This window comes from Callionymus lyra, chromosome 2 (genome assembly GCF_982586985.1).
Source record: "Callionymus lyra chromosome 2, fCalLyr1.hap1.1, whole genome shotgun sequence".
NCBI lineage: Eukaryota > Metazoa > Chordata > Actinopteri > Syngnathiformes > Callionymidae > Callionymus > Callionymus lyra.
This window is the reverse complement of record NC_141819.1, coordinates 34,810,619-34,827,723: the sequence shown is the minus strand read 5'-3', so window position 1 is coordinate 34,827,723 and position 17,105 is coordinate 34,810,619. Positions and strand designations below refer to the sequence as shown.

Genomic DNA, 17,105 nt, shown 5'->3' with positions numbered 1-17,105 from the left:
GGTGTTAACCACGGCGATGGTAATAATCGGAAACATTGCTATATAGGAAATGCTTTGAGTATTTCTTTACAGCAAACTCCCGGGGGGGGGCAACAGCTGGATCTCTTGAAGCCCTCCTGCTCAGGGACACGGGACAGTTGTTCTTGTCCATTAGAGATCGGTCACAGGTTAGATTCCTGCTCAGTTGAGCAAAGTAGGTCAGTGGTGACAATCACTGCCCCTCACAGCTCTGACCGACAGCTGCCCTTTGCTTCCCTCTTCTTCACCTTCTTCTCCCTCTTTGCTTCTTCCTAACATCGTTTTCATCTCATCTTCTTTCATCTCATGTGCTCCTCTGATGCTCCTTACTTCCTCTTTCTTTTCTTTAAATCATCTTTATTTTTACATTCATCAGACATAACCTTGCACCTCTCTTCTCGCTCTTTTTTTAACATGTTCTCTCTACTTCTCACCTCTTCCTCACCCTTTTTCTTTTTCACTCCTCCTTTTACTTCACTTCACCATACGGCTCTGTCACTTGTTAGCTTTTCTTTTCTATCATATTCTATATATCTCTCCTCCTTTGATCCTCACTCTATTCCTCCTACTGTTTCTCCTCCTCAATACTACTTCTTTTCCTTCTTTCCTTTTTAATGCTACTTGTCGTTAATCCTGCAAACTCCGGATTCCTCCTCCTCAGCCTTAGCAGAACGAAGTATACTTGAAGTTATTTTTTACCAAGTATTCTCACGTACAGGTATAGTACAGTAAATGTACTTGTAGTGTACTAAACATATACTAATTTGATACTTCTTTGGACTAATTTTTAATTTTACAAAATGTGTACTCATCTCTATACAGCCTAGGTAGACACTATATACACTAGGTAGACACTATATACACTAGTTAGACACTATATACACTTCAAGTCTATAGTTTAGTTTGCAATAGTATACTCAAAGTACGCTATTGTTTATACTATCAATTTCCTTGGTATTCACCTCGAGTCTATAGTTCGGTTCAGAGAAGTATACTCAAAGTACAATATTCCCTTTAAAACCAATGTACTAGGTTTGTTCTTTTAGTATGTATTTCGGTATAATGCCAACCAGCAACCTTAAATTTCTTGGGCATGCTGGATGTACATAGAAACATTTTAGTTACTAAAGCTATTAGAACTGGTCAATTAAAAAAGGGAAAGGTGAATATTTCAGTGTTCGTATTTCTTTAAAGTATGTAAAAGCAAGTAATAAAATGGGCCAACTATGACCCACTCCCATAATCCTTTGCACATTTGGATTATGGATTATCACTATTATTCAGTTGCCCAATTAGTATACTGTACTTGAAGTGCAAAGCATTCTACTTCAACTATAGTATATAATAAGTATACAGTAGCATCGTCCCTTCTTTAATTCTACTCGCCTTCTCTCCTCCTGATGTCTTTTCTAACTACATTCTCCATATTATGCTGTACTTCTCTCGCTCTAACTGTCGATGTCCACCTCTCTCTTTATTACTTCTTACCTCCCTCCTGTCACATTTCACTTCTTCCCATTCACACCTGTCAATAGATTTTCCTGCCTGCCCTTCTTAACACCCACTTATTCCTCCTTTCCTTTCTCCTGAATTCATCTACCTTTCTGGATTGTTCCTCCTCACTTCTTCATTTCCTCGAACAGCATGTCACCTTTACACACTTGCTTCTCTTCTTCAACCTCATCTCTTATTTCTTGATGTCCTCTTAATGGCTTCCTGCTCGTAGCCAAGGAGGATTACAGCGAGCTCATGGACCTTCTCGTCCACGCCTCTCCACGCTCCTTATCGCTCCGAACACTCTCAGTGTCTGGCCTGGCATCATAATCCTTTCCTGATTTTACCCGCTCCACAAATCCCCCATTTTTTTGTTTTCCTGTTTCAGGCTTGTGTCCGTCACTTCCTCCATCAGCATTGTTTCGCTCCCAAGATTCGCTCGTCAGTTCGCAAGAGAGGTTTGAGTGAATGAAGGAGCAATTTACTGCAGAGATTGATTCCCATTGTCTCTTGGAGAGCGGTTTTCCGGTCCTGTCGGAGTGCCAGCCCAATCATGGCTGACAATTAAAAGTTTGACTAGTTCACCAACACTTTTGTTCCATTTTTAGTTCAATATAAAGTTTAATTCCAGTACTTCTTCATTAACTGCCAATATGTTTTAATAAAGCGACAATACACAGGTTCTAAAATATTGTTTCTGGCGACCCCTTGTGCCATAAAAATGTAATTGCAGTACACCATTGCCAAATGCAGCATGTGCAAAACAAGATGGAGGCGCTTGTTGTGTTGTTGGTCTGGTGCCTAAACGGTGCCCAAAACTATGTTTTAAGATGTGAAAGCAAAATTTGTCAAAAAACATTTGATTCTTTTCTGACTAATTCTTGGAATTAGACTCAAAGATGCGTTCTGTCAGTATTATTTTGTGGCAACATTTTATATGAGTTACACAAGAGGCTTAAACGGCGATGATCCAGAGTGAAAGTTTTACGTTAAACCACTGTCTTGACTATATTTTGAATTGATGATGACTGCTTTTCAGTCTGGTTACTACTGTTTATTTCACCCATCCCTAATCACAACTGTTTTAAATCAAGTAATTTCAGAAAATATGAAGACAAAAAAAGAAATGATCTACAATGTTACATAGTGCATCTTTAACATTTCACTCTTGGACGTCATGACTACCAGACTTGTTAAGTTGCTTTTCTATTTTATTGTGTAAAAAATAATTATTTTTATATCGGTATATGTTTTGTAATGTTTGATATGTAAATCAACATATTTATTTGAAATGATTAAAAAATTAAAAATATGTAAACTTCTATTTCAGAATAAACAATTTAGTAGCTTGAAAAAATATATATTTGAAATGAAACAGGAAAAGAAGTGAAACTATGATGAAAGGTTATGATGAAAATTAAAGAAATAATTGAATAGATTCTGTATCTGAACACAATTATGATTGAACCAAACATTCAAATAAATTCTACTAAAGAGGCTCAACGGACACAAGGTCTGTTTTAAAACAGGCTGGTGATCGTGCCGAGCCACAGTTAAGTACAGGTTAACGCCATCAGATCAGGAAGTAGGAACACGGTAAAAAAAAACAGAAGCAGATCAAAAAACTGTGATTTCAGAAACCAGAACCTCAAACCGATGACAATTATTGACTTTGCTCTTCTTACTCCAGAAATGCATGCGCCTGAACCCAGACGCCACGGTTTGGGTGGCCAAGCAGCGCATCCTCTGCACACTGACCCAGACTCTGAAGGACGTCCTCAACTACGGACTCTTCCAGCCGGCCAGCAGCGGCCGAGACGGGAAGTTCCTGGACGAGGAACGGCTTCTCAAAGAATACCCTCAACCAATCAGCAAAGGGGTCCCCTGCCTCGAGGTACAAGGGTCTCTCGATGTTAAAGACTTTTTTTTTTAATATACACCCTGCATTCCAAAAGCTTTGTTGACCTTTATTTGCCATTAATTAAACCTTTCTTATACATTTTTCTCTCCACCAGTTCCGATACAAAAGTCGTGTCTACAGACAACCCAACGTGGATGAGAAACAGATTGCCAAACTTCACACTAAGGTAGCACACAGACCACGTTTTTTATTTATTTATTTGAGTCATGTTTATGTATTTTTGTTCGCTTTTCTGAGAAAATAAAAGTGTTGGGAGTTGAATTTTGATTTTCTGTATAAGGTTAAAAGCAAACTTTCATTAACCTTTAACATCAGGGCAATTCAACGGAAATTTCCTGGGGCACTGATTTTCCAAAACTTGAACTTCCACAAATAAAAATAAAAAAATAGATACACAATTAATTAGCACTTGTGTATTGAAACAGCAACAGTAACACCCAAACTACTGATGTAGCATTAAGTCAGCGGCAGCGATTGATGATGTAGAAAGGGGTAGGGCTGTCCCAATTCTTAGTTGGATATTTTGACCCCTAGCACTTGACAGTTGTGCCAAAGTGGTGGATGAGGGGAAAGGGCTAAGTGGTAGAAGTAAGTGGTAACCTAGGGATGCAACCTTAGTGTCCCCCCACGGTATACTCTTTTTTTTTAAACTTGTTTTGTGTAGTTATTCTTCAGTGTATTCGTAATTTAATCTTCTGTTATGTGTCATCTTATCAATGCTTATCGAGGGCCAAGTTTCATTATCAAAACGGGAGTTACAAATCGTAAAAAAAGCTGATTTGCCGTAAAGCAAAGTCAATCATCAAAAATGTAAGCAGATTGAACATTTTTTTGATGAGACATACGTTATTCATGGGGGAATCAGGGGCCAATCCAATTAGCTTGAAGGGCCAGATCTGTCCCGTAGGCCTTACGTTATATATATAATTTTAACTTTTTTAAGGTCAAGGCAAGTGTTGCCTTAAAGAAGATTTATGCAAATAAACACATAAACAATATCTACAGGTTTAGGAACTGGCGAGTTTCAAAGGCAAACAAACCACTAAATACTTTCAGCACGGCATTTAAACAATGAAATAAACTTACCTAAAAAAGTTGTGTATTTTGCTCAATTTTTTTCTCAACAGCCTGTAATTCATCGTCTTTCATTTGTTTCATCCTTTCCTTGCTCGGCATTTAACCTTTGACACAAGCTTCCAAAATGGCTGCACCCATGTTGTTGACCTTTTACCATTAGATACTGTTGAAAATGTTAAATAACAGTAAAGTTGGGACGATTTTATTATGTTCATTCGAGGAAACAATTACGCTGTCATTATTTATTAACAAATTAAAAGCCAAGGGCGGTCACGGCAAGTTGTTGACTTAAACACGGGTACATTTTTCAGTGCATTACGGCAAGTGTGGAGGATGGTCACGGCTTAGTTACGTGGTTGCCGCGGTGAAATCCAAACCCTTTATAGCCCTGTTTTTAACACACTTAGTACCATCCTTTTTTTTAAAGGGAAAATATTCAGTCCTTATCTTTAAGGTAATAAGGTGAATTTTGTGGGTGGTGTCCACTGGGGGTCTTTGAAATGATTAACCAAAAAGATTTGCTATGCATTATATTGATCATTACTCACAATTATTGTATAAATAAGGTAGCGTTTAAATCAAAATGTATTTCTTGAATGTATCTAAATTACTGAGAGACTTGACATATAAAGAGTTTTAAATGAAAATGTAACATTTCCTGATGAACCAAATCAAGCTGTTTATTGGGATGTTGAAAAATAATACAAGTGTTCTCAGTTAGCAACATCTGACCCTGGAATCGTTTTTTTGTTCATTTATCTAATAGAACCTGTGTTTTTCCCTCAGGGCAGGTTTTGCATTTCAAAACAAAGAAGTGAAGTGAGTAGGCAGTGGCAGAGAGAACATGTCAGCATATCCCCAGACCTTTGAAAAATACTTTTTTTTTTGTGTTACTATTAATGTGTTTCCATCATCGCCCCACTTGTGACTCTGAGGCAAACAAGTCGGTTTGAGTTGTGAAACTAATTATATTGTAGGACAGGAGGAACAATCCTCATTTACTGCTGGTTTTGAGAATCAAAACAAAGTCATTTTTGTTCTGCTCTGTCTCCTGCTGTGACTCTAGGAAGTAATTGTTCTCTTTTCCTTCCGGCAGGAGACAGATTATTGCGTCTCTTTATTTCATTTGGACTATTAAATGGTAAACACTTCAACTTTAAAATAATATTTATGATCTTCTTTTGTGCTGCAATATAAGCCAAATAATTGTTCTTATGATAAAACAATCTTAAAGTCCTTTTCAACCATGAATTATGGTGTGTAAAGCCACAACTCTCAAAGTCATATTTGTTGATCGAAAGATCACTTAGTTAAATAAAAACAGTTTCATGTGTCCATCATGATTTGTAATCAATATTTGCAATCACTGTAGCGGGAAAGTTAATTTAATAATCCAACTGGATGACTGAGCAAAGCTGTTTCATATTTGATAACAGGATGTGCCAAATTATCCACAGTACAAAACACACAACAAACAAAAAAGAAAAAAAGGATTGATTGTAGTTGGTTGTTAATCGGTTATCACTGTTTTTGTTTGTAATAAGTTGTATGCTGACTTTTAATAACAAATTGAAAAACACATTATTGTACTGTAGTTTCCACTGTCAACATATAGAGGTCAAAACATTTGACTATCAAATTCCCCAAAAAATGTTTTTTTGTGTGCTAATAATTAAGAAGCTTAACTAAAAAAATGAAAACAGATATCCATGGTGTTGATGCGTTTAAAGCAGCAATAAGAAAGTTTTGTAAGAGTGTCAGAAGAGTGCAATGCAATGTCAGGCAACATTTGTTGAGTTCAATTTAAAGTTTTCTAACATTTTCCAACTCCTATATTTCCCCATTCAGCACAAACCTTTTTCTATTAAACCAACTAACTAAGTTTTAAAAGGTTTCTTGTGGCGTGTCAGAAAAGGTTAACTGCAGAGTATAGTGTTATATGCACCATCGCCAGGTAGAGGATATAGCAAATGTACATTTGTTTTGAAAAGAAGATAAAAGCTCTTCTTTTTATCTTCCTGGTAGTTCCAGTTGCAAACGTATCACTACTTCATATGAAAACATTGTCTCTGACTCTCTGATCTAAAGCACATGGTCACATGATACTCCAAAACTCTCTGGATGGCTGGTCCAGACTTAGATATAGATATTTTTCCTGAATGTATATGTGTAAAGGAAGAGTTTCTGGGTTTTATTGTTGGTATTTTATATCTATTATCCAAGATTTAGTTTGTGATAAAGGCTTAAAAGTATTCAGATCAACTTTGAAAAGTGCTTGTCCTGTGCCATCCTGCATCACTTCTCCTGTCTCATTCTCCTCCCTGGTTCCCTCGCTCAGGGAGCTGCTCTCTAATCTATTTTTATCCTGCGGCCTGGAAACAAAGCCTTCTCCAGCCTGCTGTCGTCTCCTTACGTTTTTCTGAACTGGTCCACTCTCCCAACGAGGCTTGTTTCAGAGTCTGAATCTTCCGTTTGTTCCCTCGTGTCTTCTGCGTCTGCAGGCCAATCTGAGGAAGTTCATGGAGCTGGTCCAGAACAACCAGGTGGACAAAGTGGCCAAGCTGCTGGACAGAGGCTTCGATCCCAACTACCATGACGGCGACACAGGCGGTACGACCACACAACCGTCTTCCTCTGAGTAACACTGTGACTCTATCTTCTTAAGAATGGACAGAGATATATACTGTACCTTCACTGACGGTTAATGCAAGTGGAACGTTGAGTGTAATGAAACATTCTTCCAAAGACTGCCATTGATTTAACCTAAACAAAAGAAACACAAAACTGTATCTAATGAAACGTTTTAGTTAGCAAGATGACCCAGTCATAATGATATGGCTAATAGTTGACCAGGCAGGAGGTTCACAAAAGATAATCACTAATAATAATCACAAAAAAAACTATGTAACACACAAAACGTCCACAAGATGGGGTAAAAGTTCAGAGTCCAAATCTCAGTCTTTACGATTCCAATTAAAAAACAGAAGTCCGAGAAAACAAGGCAAGTGTGGCTGCAAGGCGCAAGATCCACTCCAAAAAACAAAAGGAACAAATAAAAAAACGGAAATCACTAAAGGAAACACAAAGCGCTAACAGGGAAAAACAGTCTGGAGGGTTGATCCGAGATGCAAAGTTGGTTCACTAGGCGAACAACAGAGAGGTTTACCGATTGTCCAGAAACAACACGATGACATCGATGCAGCCCAGGAGCACACTATTTATGCAGCACAGCTAATGGTCCTGATAGTCGACAGCCGTGGATCTTGCCAAGCATCGCCCTCACCGACTGTCAAGAGAGCAACAAAACAGAGGAAATCTAGAAAAGGACTGTACAAAATAAAAGCTCCAGGAAGGTGATTCTGACAACTTGACCATGAACTAGTGAAGAGAAGTGTTTTGGAAAATAAGTTCTAAACAAACAAGTCCTTGATTCAAATCGATTTCACATCTGGAAGGCACAACTGTGCTGCGTTGTTGTTCCACTTTCCGCTTGACATACATAATAATAGTCTCGTGAACTGATGTGGCTGTGTTCATATGAGGCTGTTATTGTTGCTGACAAATCTGCAAAAAGCTCCTAAAACTTGGTGAACAAATGTGTAAGATTTCTTAAGAAAAGGGTCTAATTACTTACTTACTTACTTGAGGAACAAATGCAAATCTCATTTAAAAACATGTGATTTCATAAAAAAATACCCTCATATATTTAAACACAGAGAAGTCAGAAAGCACACAGAAAAACACCAAAAGACAGAATCTCAGACTTTTTCTCCGCATGACATTTGCTACACACTTTAGCAAATGTCACAGTTAACTGCATGTGTGTAAAACTCCTGGTCTGGGTGCCAACTCTGGTCCCCCAGGTGATTTTATGTGGCCCACCAGATTCTTTGCTCAAATCAACGTATGTTATTATTGTAGTTGATATTGTCTGTTGATATTGTGACCTATAAATTACCAGGGATTAAGACAAGTAACTAAATATCAAAATAAGTAATAGATGCACTTTTTTATAGGCTGAACCCGACAAGACTATGGTTTTAGCCAAAGGTTTTCTGAGTAATTCTTCAAATGTATGTTATGATCCCTCTGCAAGCTATTAAAAGGGGAAATAGGTACTAATGTTGGCTCCTTTACCAGTTGAAGACGACAAAGAAACTGCATTTTACATTAACACACAATGCGTTCATAAACAAATCTTCTTGTTCCTCCACCTTTAATTAAAAATACATTTTATTCATGATTTCTTTACCACATAAATCCATTCAAAACCAAACAAAAAAAAGTCACGTTGAGGTGAGAAGTTATTCCAGCTCTCTTGCTAATTGAATATCCTAGCATGTGCTGCAGGGCAATGCTGGAGATTAATTATATCACAGATATACCAGTGTTTTAAATAACCACAATCATTATTCTCTTAATCTTTTGAGACACTCGCTCACCTGCTGGTGAATCTTCTGTCGAAGCGTCCATATGGTGGGTAATAATATCCTCATCAGTTCTTACATTGATAACCATATGTTCAGGGGTGGGAAGGCTCATTGTTTTAGCGATCTCAGCTGGCTTTAGTGGAGGATTTTTGACTCCATGGTCAGAGGGTTGTTTTGAGTTATGACAAATGCTATACAAATACAAGTGTATTTCTCTGTGTGTTTCTCTGTGGTATACACAGAGAACAATTAAACCGCACCACAATAAGGCTGGGAAAAAAAGCCCACAAAAACAATTTCAAGCACAGAAGGTGAAAAGTGTTTGGATATCTAAATATCTAAATGAACAAATGTTTTGTTTTGGCATAAAAAATAAGAATATAAAGAAGAGCCTGAAAGCAAAATGTGCTCATGAACAATTTGTCGCCGCGAGGTCTGTTGTTTTCCTTCTTCAGGTAAATGCTTTTCGCTGGACACCGCTGAGATTTACTAGAATCCCTTCGACTCATCATTCAAAGCGGTCGTGGAGGGCTGGAAAATGTTTGCCACTGATGGTTTCTCGATGGGACACCACTCGTCAATATCTCGGCAATCACAGTGCAATGACAAATGTATGCTACTTACTGAGAGTTGATGTTGGGGAAAACAAATGAATGTTTTCTGAGGAGAGAAGGATTATTTAAAAGAAAAACTCTACAGAAGAGAAATGTGTGATACTAGTGATGTGTTGATGAGGCCTCATGAAACATTTATTAACCGACGGGGTATCATGATACAGTGATTTATCATCTTTGATAATCTTTCTCATCTACTATTTTAATGTAACCTGGCATTATTTTGTAAATGAGAGCACCATCTAGTGGCCTTTTAAAAAATGAAGACACTGATACGTCATCAGCTGTTTCATGAAGCCTCATCAACTCATCACCATGTGATACTTTTATAAATCATGAATATGCAACTTTAACACCTTCAAATACTTCTGTAAATGCTTGTATAAATACTTTTTCACCTTCAGTTCAGGGACTTGGGTTTGTTTATTCAGGTTGTTGTTTTCAAAGCCGATTGTTGTAGTACACATGGTGTGTTTGGTAGTGTCCAGGTACCAATTCACAAACACTCAAGGAATCTTTTTTAAACATAAAACAAGTAATGTATAATTTTTTGCTCAGTGTTAGCTTACTATCAAGCAGTAAGATACCAGGGGTGTCTCAAATCCCACACTTACTGCACTTACACTTCATATTTTGAGTACACAAGTGCGTTCATGCTGAGCAGTGTGCAAAAATGTAGGCGCACTCAAACAGCCAGAAAATTGGGTGTGATTCGAAGGACACTTTCCACCCTTAACGGCCGCCGTTTTAGTGACGTAGGTGACGCTATGTCTAGAGCTAAATGGAAGATAAGTCACTACTTCGGAGCAGTTGCCGGCGTAAATGTTTCGATAAAACACTAACTTTACCACAAAACAACACAACACATAATAATTAGAAAATGAAACACAACTTAATAACTTGTCTCGATTGTTGAAAAGCAATGTCAAGTGTCAGCGATCGTGTTCCAACTTACAGTTGCAATCAGAGTTGAAAAGTAGAAGCTGTCGAGTCATTTTTGATAAGTGTGTAGTGGCAGTGATTTCAGACAGTACTACCCTTTGCAGTGTACTGTAATGCAGTGCACTTGGAGAAGTGCGCGATTTGAGACACAGCACAGAACAGCAGTTTTGCTAGTGATGCTGTTATGCATTTATTACAACCAAACTCTGCACATTTTCTTTGTTGAGTTCGTCACCTTTTCATTTAAATTAACTAAACTAGATACAGGAATGCTATGCTAACTCTTTAATGCTAAATTGAATAGCTTGACAAAAGCATTTATTTAGTTGTTATTATAGAGATTTACACACAGGAAGTAAAGACAAGTAAGTGATTAAGATGAAAAACATAGTTTATATATGACACATTTATTATGTTTTACCGCTGCTAGTGAGTAGTATTGTGCTGGTAAATTTTTTGCTGGAGACATTCCAATAAACGTTCATATTGTCAGATAGGTTGATGGTGTATTTGACTCACGTGTCAGAGGTCATGTCGGCGCTTTAAAATACTGCCATCGGCAGCATTTTTTACACAGGGACAAATGTAAGAACCGCGAGGATGCTTGACCTGCTGCTGAATGTCAGATGGTTTGAATGTTCCGTCACGTCGTCGGACTGCTCCAAAGGAGAGAGAAAAATATCTGTGTGATCCGTCAACATTTGTGAGTCAACAGGAATAAACAAGCGTCAGTCTTTGTCAACACGAGGGCCGGCGGAGACAGATGCTTCTGTGATCATCAGATGCACATAAATACTTCAGCATTCATCATTTCGCTGCAGCATTGAGACATACAAACACCTCTTTTGGTTTGACCTTATGTGGCCCTCGTCGGCCCCTGTGTCCTCCCCACAATAGGCTCTTAATGATGATTTCATGTACAAACGCCTCCACGCTTGTGCTTCCTGTCTCTTCAAGGATTTTTAATGAGAATAGATTGGAACGGCATGTTTTGAAGGGGGAAAAAGAAACACAATATTGAATAAAAAAAAAACATCAGCTAAGACTAACTATCAGTCACACAAATAATTACCTGAGTTACATGTGAAGATATATAACTAAAATAAAACCTGTTTGATCTGGCTTGACCGCGCCCTGCGGATATAAAGTTAGTGTATGTTCTAATCATGGAGCGAGAATAATGTGTGAAAGATGAGAAGGAACCACAAAGTGAGAATTTCGTCCTTTACACTGTAAAAAAAAAAGAAGGATATGATTAATTTTGTCTTTCAGCCGGAAGATGTTGGAACGTTTAGGAACATGTTGGAATGTTTAGGAACACTAAATAAAAGTAAAACTTATATAACAAAAACAAATATAATTATAATACAATCTAGCTAATTAAACAACAATATGATTTCATTGTATTTAATATAACTTATTAAAATTTGTTTTTTTTAAATTCACTTAAATCTTTTTTACAGTCAATAAAAACTCTGCAGGACAAAAGGCCTGTATCATATAACGAGTGGAACTAGTAATGAATAAAAATCACACTTTGCCCATGTCTGAATGAGAACATGATCTCAGTTTCTCTTTTTCTTCTCTGCATTTATCTTAATTGTCGGTTTTTGATGTTGAATTCCATTCAAAGTCCAGCCTCAGCTTTGTGAAAGAGAACAGTCATTATATCAACGTGAAGGTTTAGTTTTCTGAGATTAATTGATAACCTTTGGTTCCGGAATGTTAGATCCGGTTTAACCCACTACTGAAAATGAGATCAAGCAGCTACAAGTACTTGTAAAGTATTTTTTAAATGAGGGTAAACGGGGTTGCCACTTAGAAATTCATTAACAGGAAGGAAGGTTGACACCTTCACAGAAGAGGCGAAAAGGTCCTGGACCGAGCACATTTTCAGTCTCTAGCCAAGAGTATCAAATTAATTTCATTTTCATTTGTTTTATACTTCTTAAGTTTCTTTATAATTGTTGACATAATCTTTGTTTACTATCTTATCGTAACCAATAGGTCATCGTCAACTTGAACATTAGTCTCCTTGGATTTTAAGCAAATCATCACACATTTGCCGTATGTGGTTAATACTTAAGAAGTTGTGTCCACGAGTTTATAAAATCCAAAAACATTTTCACTACTAAGGTATTTACCCCTAAATGACAAGCGTCATAGCTCAGGTAGACTGGTTGGATTGGGGCCTAAGAAGTTGCAGGTTCAATCCCAGCTCCTGATAAGACTGTGATGCTGTGTCCCTGAGCAAGACAAGTAACTCTAAATGCATACATGTTATTGTAATAATATTAGCATATCAATATTTATTAGGTACTGACCACTGCATGCATGATCACCAGAGTGGATGTAATGATCCTACTTCTCTGTGTATGACTTTAGGGACGCTCAACTAGACCTTATTTCCCTTAATGTGTGTTCAACATCTGAAGAAGAAGAAGAGTAAAGGCTCCGAGAGCACTTTTCCTCGAGCAGGGCGTTAATTTACGAGTGTTTAATGAAGGAGTTAGTGTAGAGTTTCAGACTCTTAAAACTGAGCGAGCTTTTAAAGCGGCCTGTCGAGGAAAATAAGTGAGCAGGAAGGTTATTAAGAAGAGAGTTGAGCTGAATCAGCATGGACTTTCCTGTAAAAACTCTTTATCTGATCAAGAGGACAGGCGTGCCTAAGCCGCAGATATAAAAGTCTTTGTCTTGTTCACAGGGAATTCTTTCCGAACGCTTCAGAAGCAAAGATCCGCCCACAGAGACGTCCATGCTGAGAATTAATTAACTTTTAATGGATATTGCCTACATGCACTGTTTTGGTAAAGTCGTCTCTTTTATGAGGATCCTTAAACCATCTTTTTCATAGAGATGTCTGCTTTTTTTTAAGTGCTGTCAAGTGATAAAAGAAAAAGAGATCAATTCATTATATTGTATTAATTGATACACTCTATCCATTATAATCTCACCTATATTTGCATAGGAAAGCCCACATCTTTTTTTTTTCAAAACCAACACACACAAAAAACAGTTGTTTACACAGAGACAAGATCACAAAGATCTTATTTTCCTTCAATATATCTCATCTTATCCTTTACAAATCCGTATTTACAGTAAACCTACAAACAGAAATGGTAAAGTAAGAGATCAGAAATAATATGAACACATAAAGAACTATAGCACTAATTATGAATTGAATTAAGACCGTTTAACTATATAACTTGACATTCCTATTTTATTTTACACATGTTCGTGCCTACATTTATTTTAGCAAAGTTGTGTTCTTAAGTGTTTGATCCATTTTGTGTACATTTTTTATCATTATAGTCTCTTTGAATGACATTTAGGGATTCTTTGGTCACTGAACAAAAGAACATCAGGATGATTTCATTAAGTTATTCATGAACTGAATAATAATAATACATTTAAAATAGCATAACTGTGTGAATATATACAGTACTGTGCAAAAGTTTTAGGCAGGTGTGAAAAATGCTGTTAACTAAGAATGCTTTCAAAAACGGAAGTGTGAATAGTTTATTTTCATCAATTAACGAAATGCAGTGAATGAACACTTGGTCTTATTTCCATGTCGGAGGAATGGCTTTTTGGCTGCAACTCTTGCATAAAGACACTTCTGGCCAGACTTCTAGGGACAGTAGACAGTAGACGGGTGTACCTGGGTCCCACTGGTTTCTGCAAGTTCTGAGGGGATGGCACGACTGGACATCTTCTAATTTTGAAAGGAAATAAGCTTGATGTGTCTTTCATCTGCTGCACTAAGTTTCCTTGGCCGACCACTGCGTCTACGATCCTCAACTTTGCCCGTTTCTTTGTGCTTCTTCAAAAGAGCTTGAACATCTTGAAACCCCAGTCTGCTTTGAAATCTTTGTCTGGGAGAAACTTGCTGATGCAGTAGAACTACCTTGTGCTCCGTCTTGCCATGGTGTATGACCTGTGACATGAAACTGTTCCCACAACCTCAGCTTGGTAGCAGAGTTTGTTCCTCACAGTTTTAAGATCCTACACAGTTGAATCTTTTTCACTCCATGACTGCGTTTCAACCTACTTGTGAAATTGTTGATCATTTGCACCCGTTTGATATAATTGGTTGATCATACACATCACTAGAATACTACAAAACAACTGACTTTGTGCAAGTGTACCTTTAAGAATTGATGCTGGTTTGAAGGCAAAGGGTGGGACAACAAATATTTATATTTCTCTTTTGTACGCTCACTTTGCATTTTGTAAATAATAATAAGTATATTTTTGAACGCATTCTTAGTTAACAGCATTTCTTCACACCTGCCTAAAACTTTTGCACAATACTGTATATATATATATATATATATATATGGACATGTCACATTTATAATTTCTCTCTATTGGTATGACTGTTATCAAGAAAATCAATCTAAGCTTTTTAAATTGTTATATTTTTGGTATGTTTCCCATATTTGTGCGGCAGAAAGGCTGCTTTGGTTCTGTTTTTCTACTGCTTTTTTTTTTAGTTCTTTCTTTTATTCCGTACTGACACCACAAAACAACCTCCTATGCTGTGTTCACAACACTGGCAAATGGCAATACAAGTTTCTGATTCTAATATTAACATGGTTTTCGTTTTCATTTTTGCTTCATTAAAGATTTTTCAAAAACCCTTTTATCTTTTTTTTTAAAACTATTCTTAAATGTACTTTATACATAAATATTAAAGTCATATTGCAAGTAGACTATCAAGTTAAATTAACTTTTACTGCTGCTGAGACAAGGTTGTTTAAATCTTACTAAAAGTAGCACAGGACCAAAATTGAAATCCTCATTACTAAATTATGTGTGACCTGGAACCTCATGATGGATGTTTGCAACAACATGTTGTCACACGAAAGAGCCACTATATTTGAAACTAAGCGATATACTGACAGATAAAAGAACACAAGCTCAATCACCTCTCCTTCCACAGTCCAGTCGGGCGTCCACTCTGCCTCAATTTGGGACTGATCATACAAATGACAGCACTTTGGCTTTGCTTTTGGACTGGATTTACTCCTCAGCACTTTAGCTCACTTTTCCACGGAGCCACCATTTAGGATAAAAAACAGGCTTTATTGCAAATCTGGATGGAATCCAAGGTAATCAATCACATCTGTGGCAGAATAAAGTCACCATCCTGTCGCCCTGAGTAAAAAAATGATTTAATTTTAATCATTTTCAACACGTAATCTTAAAACCTTTTGGTCTTGTATAATAAAAAAAAGTTTAACACATATTTCGACCACTAGACATTTCAATTTTACACAATGATGTTCACATAAAGAACATTTAGAGGAGCTTGACGTGTTTCCAAATCCATTGTAAAACCGGCCTGCCAAGCTCGTGATGCTAATTTATATGGAGGAAAAATCAGCTTTATTTCCATTTAAATGGCTTAGTTTCTATTGTCAATGTGTTCAGTGTCCATGAGAGATATTGATTACACATTTTAGAATGTCAAAACAGTTCTTATAAACCTTCCAGGGCTTAGACAAAGAACAAGCATTTATGATTTTTAAAGATGGTGGATTTACACATCAGATGTTGCGGAGACGATGTGATACAGCAACAATAGAATGTTTGAAACTGTGATATGACGCCTTTAACTGTGAGAATATACCTTGAAACTCAAGTAGAGTTTGATGAAGCTTAAGATCCACAACTGCGTTTATTAGCCTCAATCATTTATTTTTGTACGACATTAGTACATATATTAGTGGCTTGTAGTGATGTGTTGATGAGGCCTCATGAAACAGCTAATAGTGCATCATGATACAGTGTTTTAATGTTTTTGATTTATAATCTTTGGCTTTGATCTACTAATTCAATGAAACCTGGGATCATTTTCTAACTGGAAGAGTGCCATCTACTGGCTTCATAAAATAAATTAGTTATTTAGAGCTCACGAAGCTTCATGAAACTGAGTCTTTCTTTTTCAAAAGCCACTGCATCTCACCCTTTAAATCATTGTTTAAAGTGAGAGTTCATCCGAGGGAGCTCTGAAAAAGACACTCTTTCATGACGCCTAACCGGCTGTTTCATGAAACCTCAACAACTCGTAATTTGTACTTTCTTGTCTTGCAGAAACTCCGCTCACGTTCGCGGCCCACTTGGACAACACGGCGGATCTGATCAAGGTTCTTAGGAACGGAGGAGCTCATCTGGACTTCAGGGCCAAAGACGGACTCACTGCTCTCCACAAAGCGGCTCAATCCAAGAACCAGCTCGCTCTCGCGGTAAAACCACTTCGTGGGGGGGGGATTTGAGAGTCTGCTTGCATATCTTAGATCAACTCTAATATTGTTTCAGACCCTGCTGGACCTCGGAGGTTCTCCTGACTACAAGGACAGCCGAGGACTGACCCCTCTGTACCACAGCACGGTGGCGGGCGGAGATCCCGGCTGCTGCGAGCTTCTCCTCAACCACCACGCCGCCGTCTGCTGCCAGGACGAGAACGGCTGGCACGAGGTCCACCAGGTAAACACATCAATGACAACGCAGGACATTTGCAAAAATAGTTTTAGAGGTTATTTCAGTTGTTCGCAGTCCTGCTGGGAGATATTGTGTTGTCAGATGTACTTTTCATCTTTGTAG

The 17,105-nt window shown here is 37.5% G+C and overlaps 1 protein-coding gene across 5 annotated transcripts in view; it reads left to right on the top strand.

The window, feature by feature from the left end:
* The window catches only part of LOC148086651 (SH3 and multiple ankyrin repeat domains protein 2-like), a 138,671-nt gene that overhangs the window by 41,631 nt on the left and 79,935 nt on the right, over nt 1-17,105 (top strand). For all 5 annotated transcript variants that reach the window (XM_087784824.1, XM_087784822.1, XM_087784823.1 and 2 more), the window contains exons 3-7: nt 3,203-3,406; nt 3,528-3,599; nt 7,012-7,120; nt 16,596-16,747; nt 16,821-16,988. In XM_087784824.1, coding sequence (XP_087640950.1) covers nt 3,203-3,406; nt 3,528-3,599; nt 7,012-7,120; nt 16,596-16,747; nt 16,821-16,988 — 705 coding nt within the window. The remainder of the gene's footprint in view (nt 1-3,202; nt 3,407-3,527; nt 3,600-7,011; nt 7,121-16,595; nt 16,748-16,820; nt 16,989-17,105) is intronic.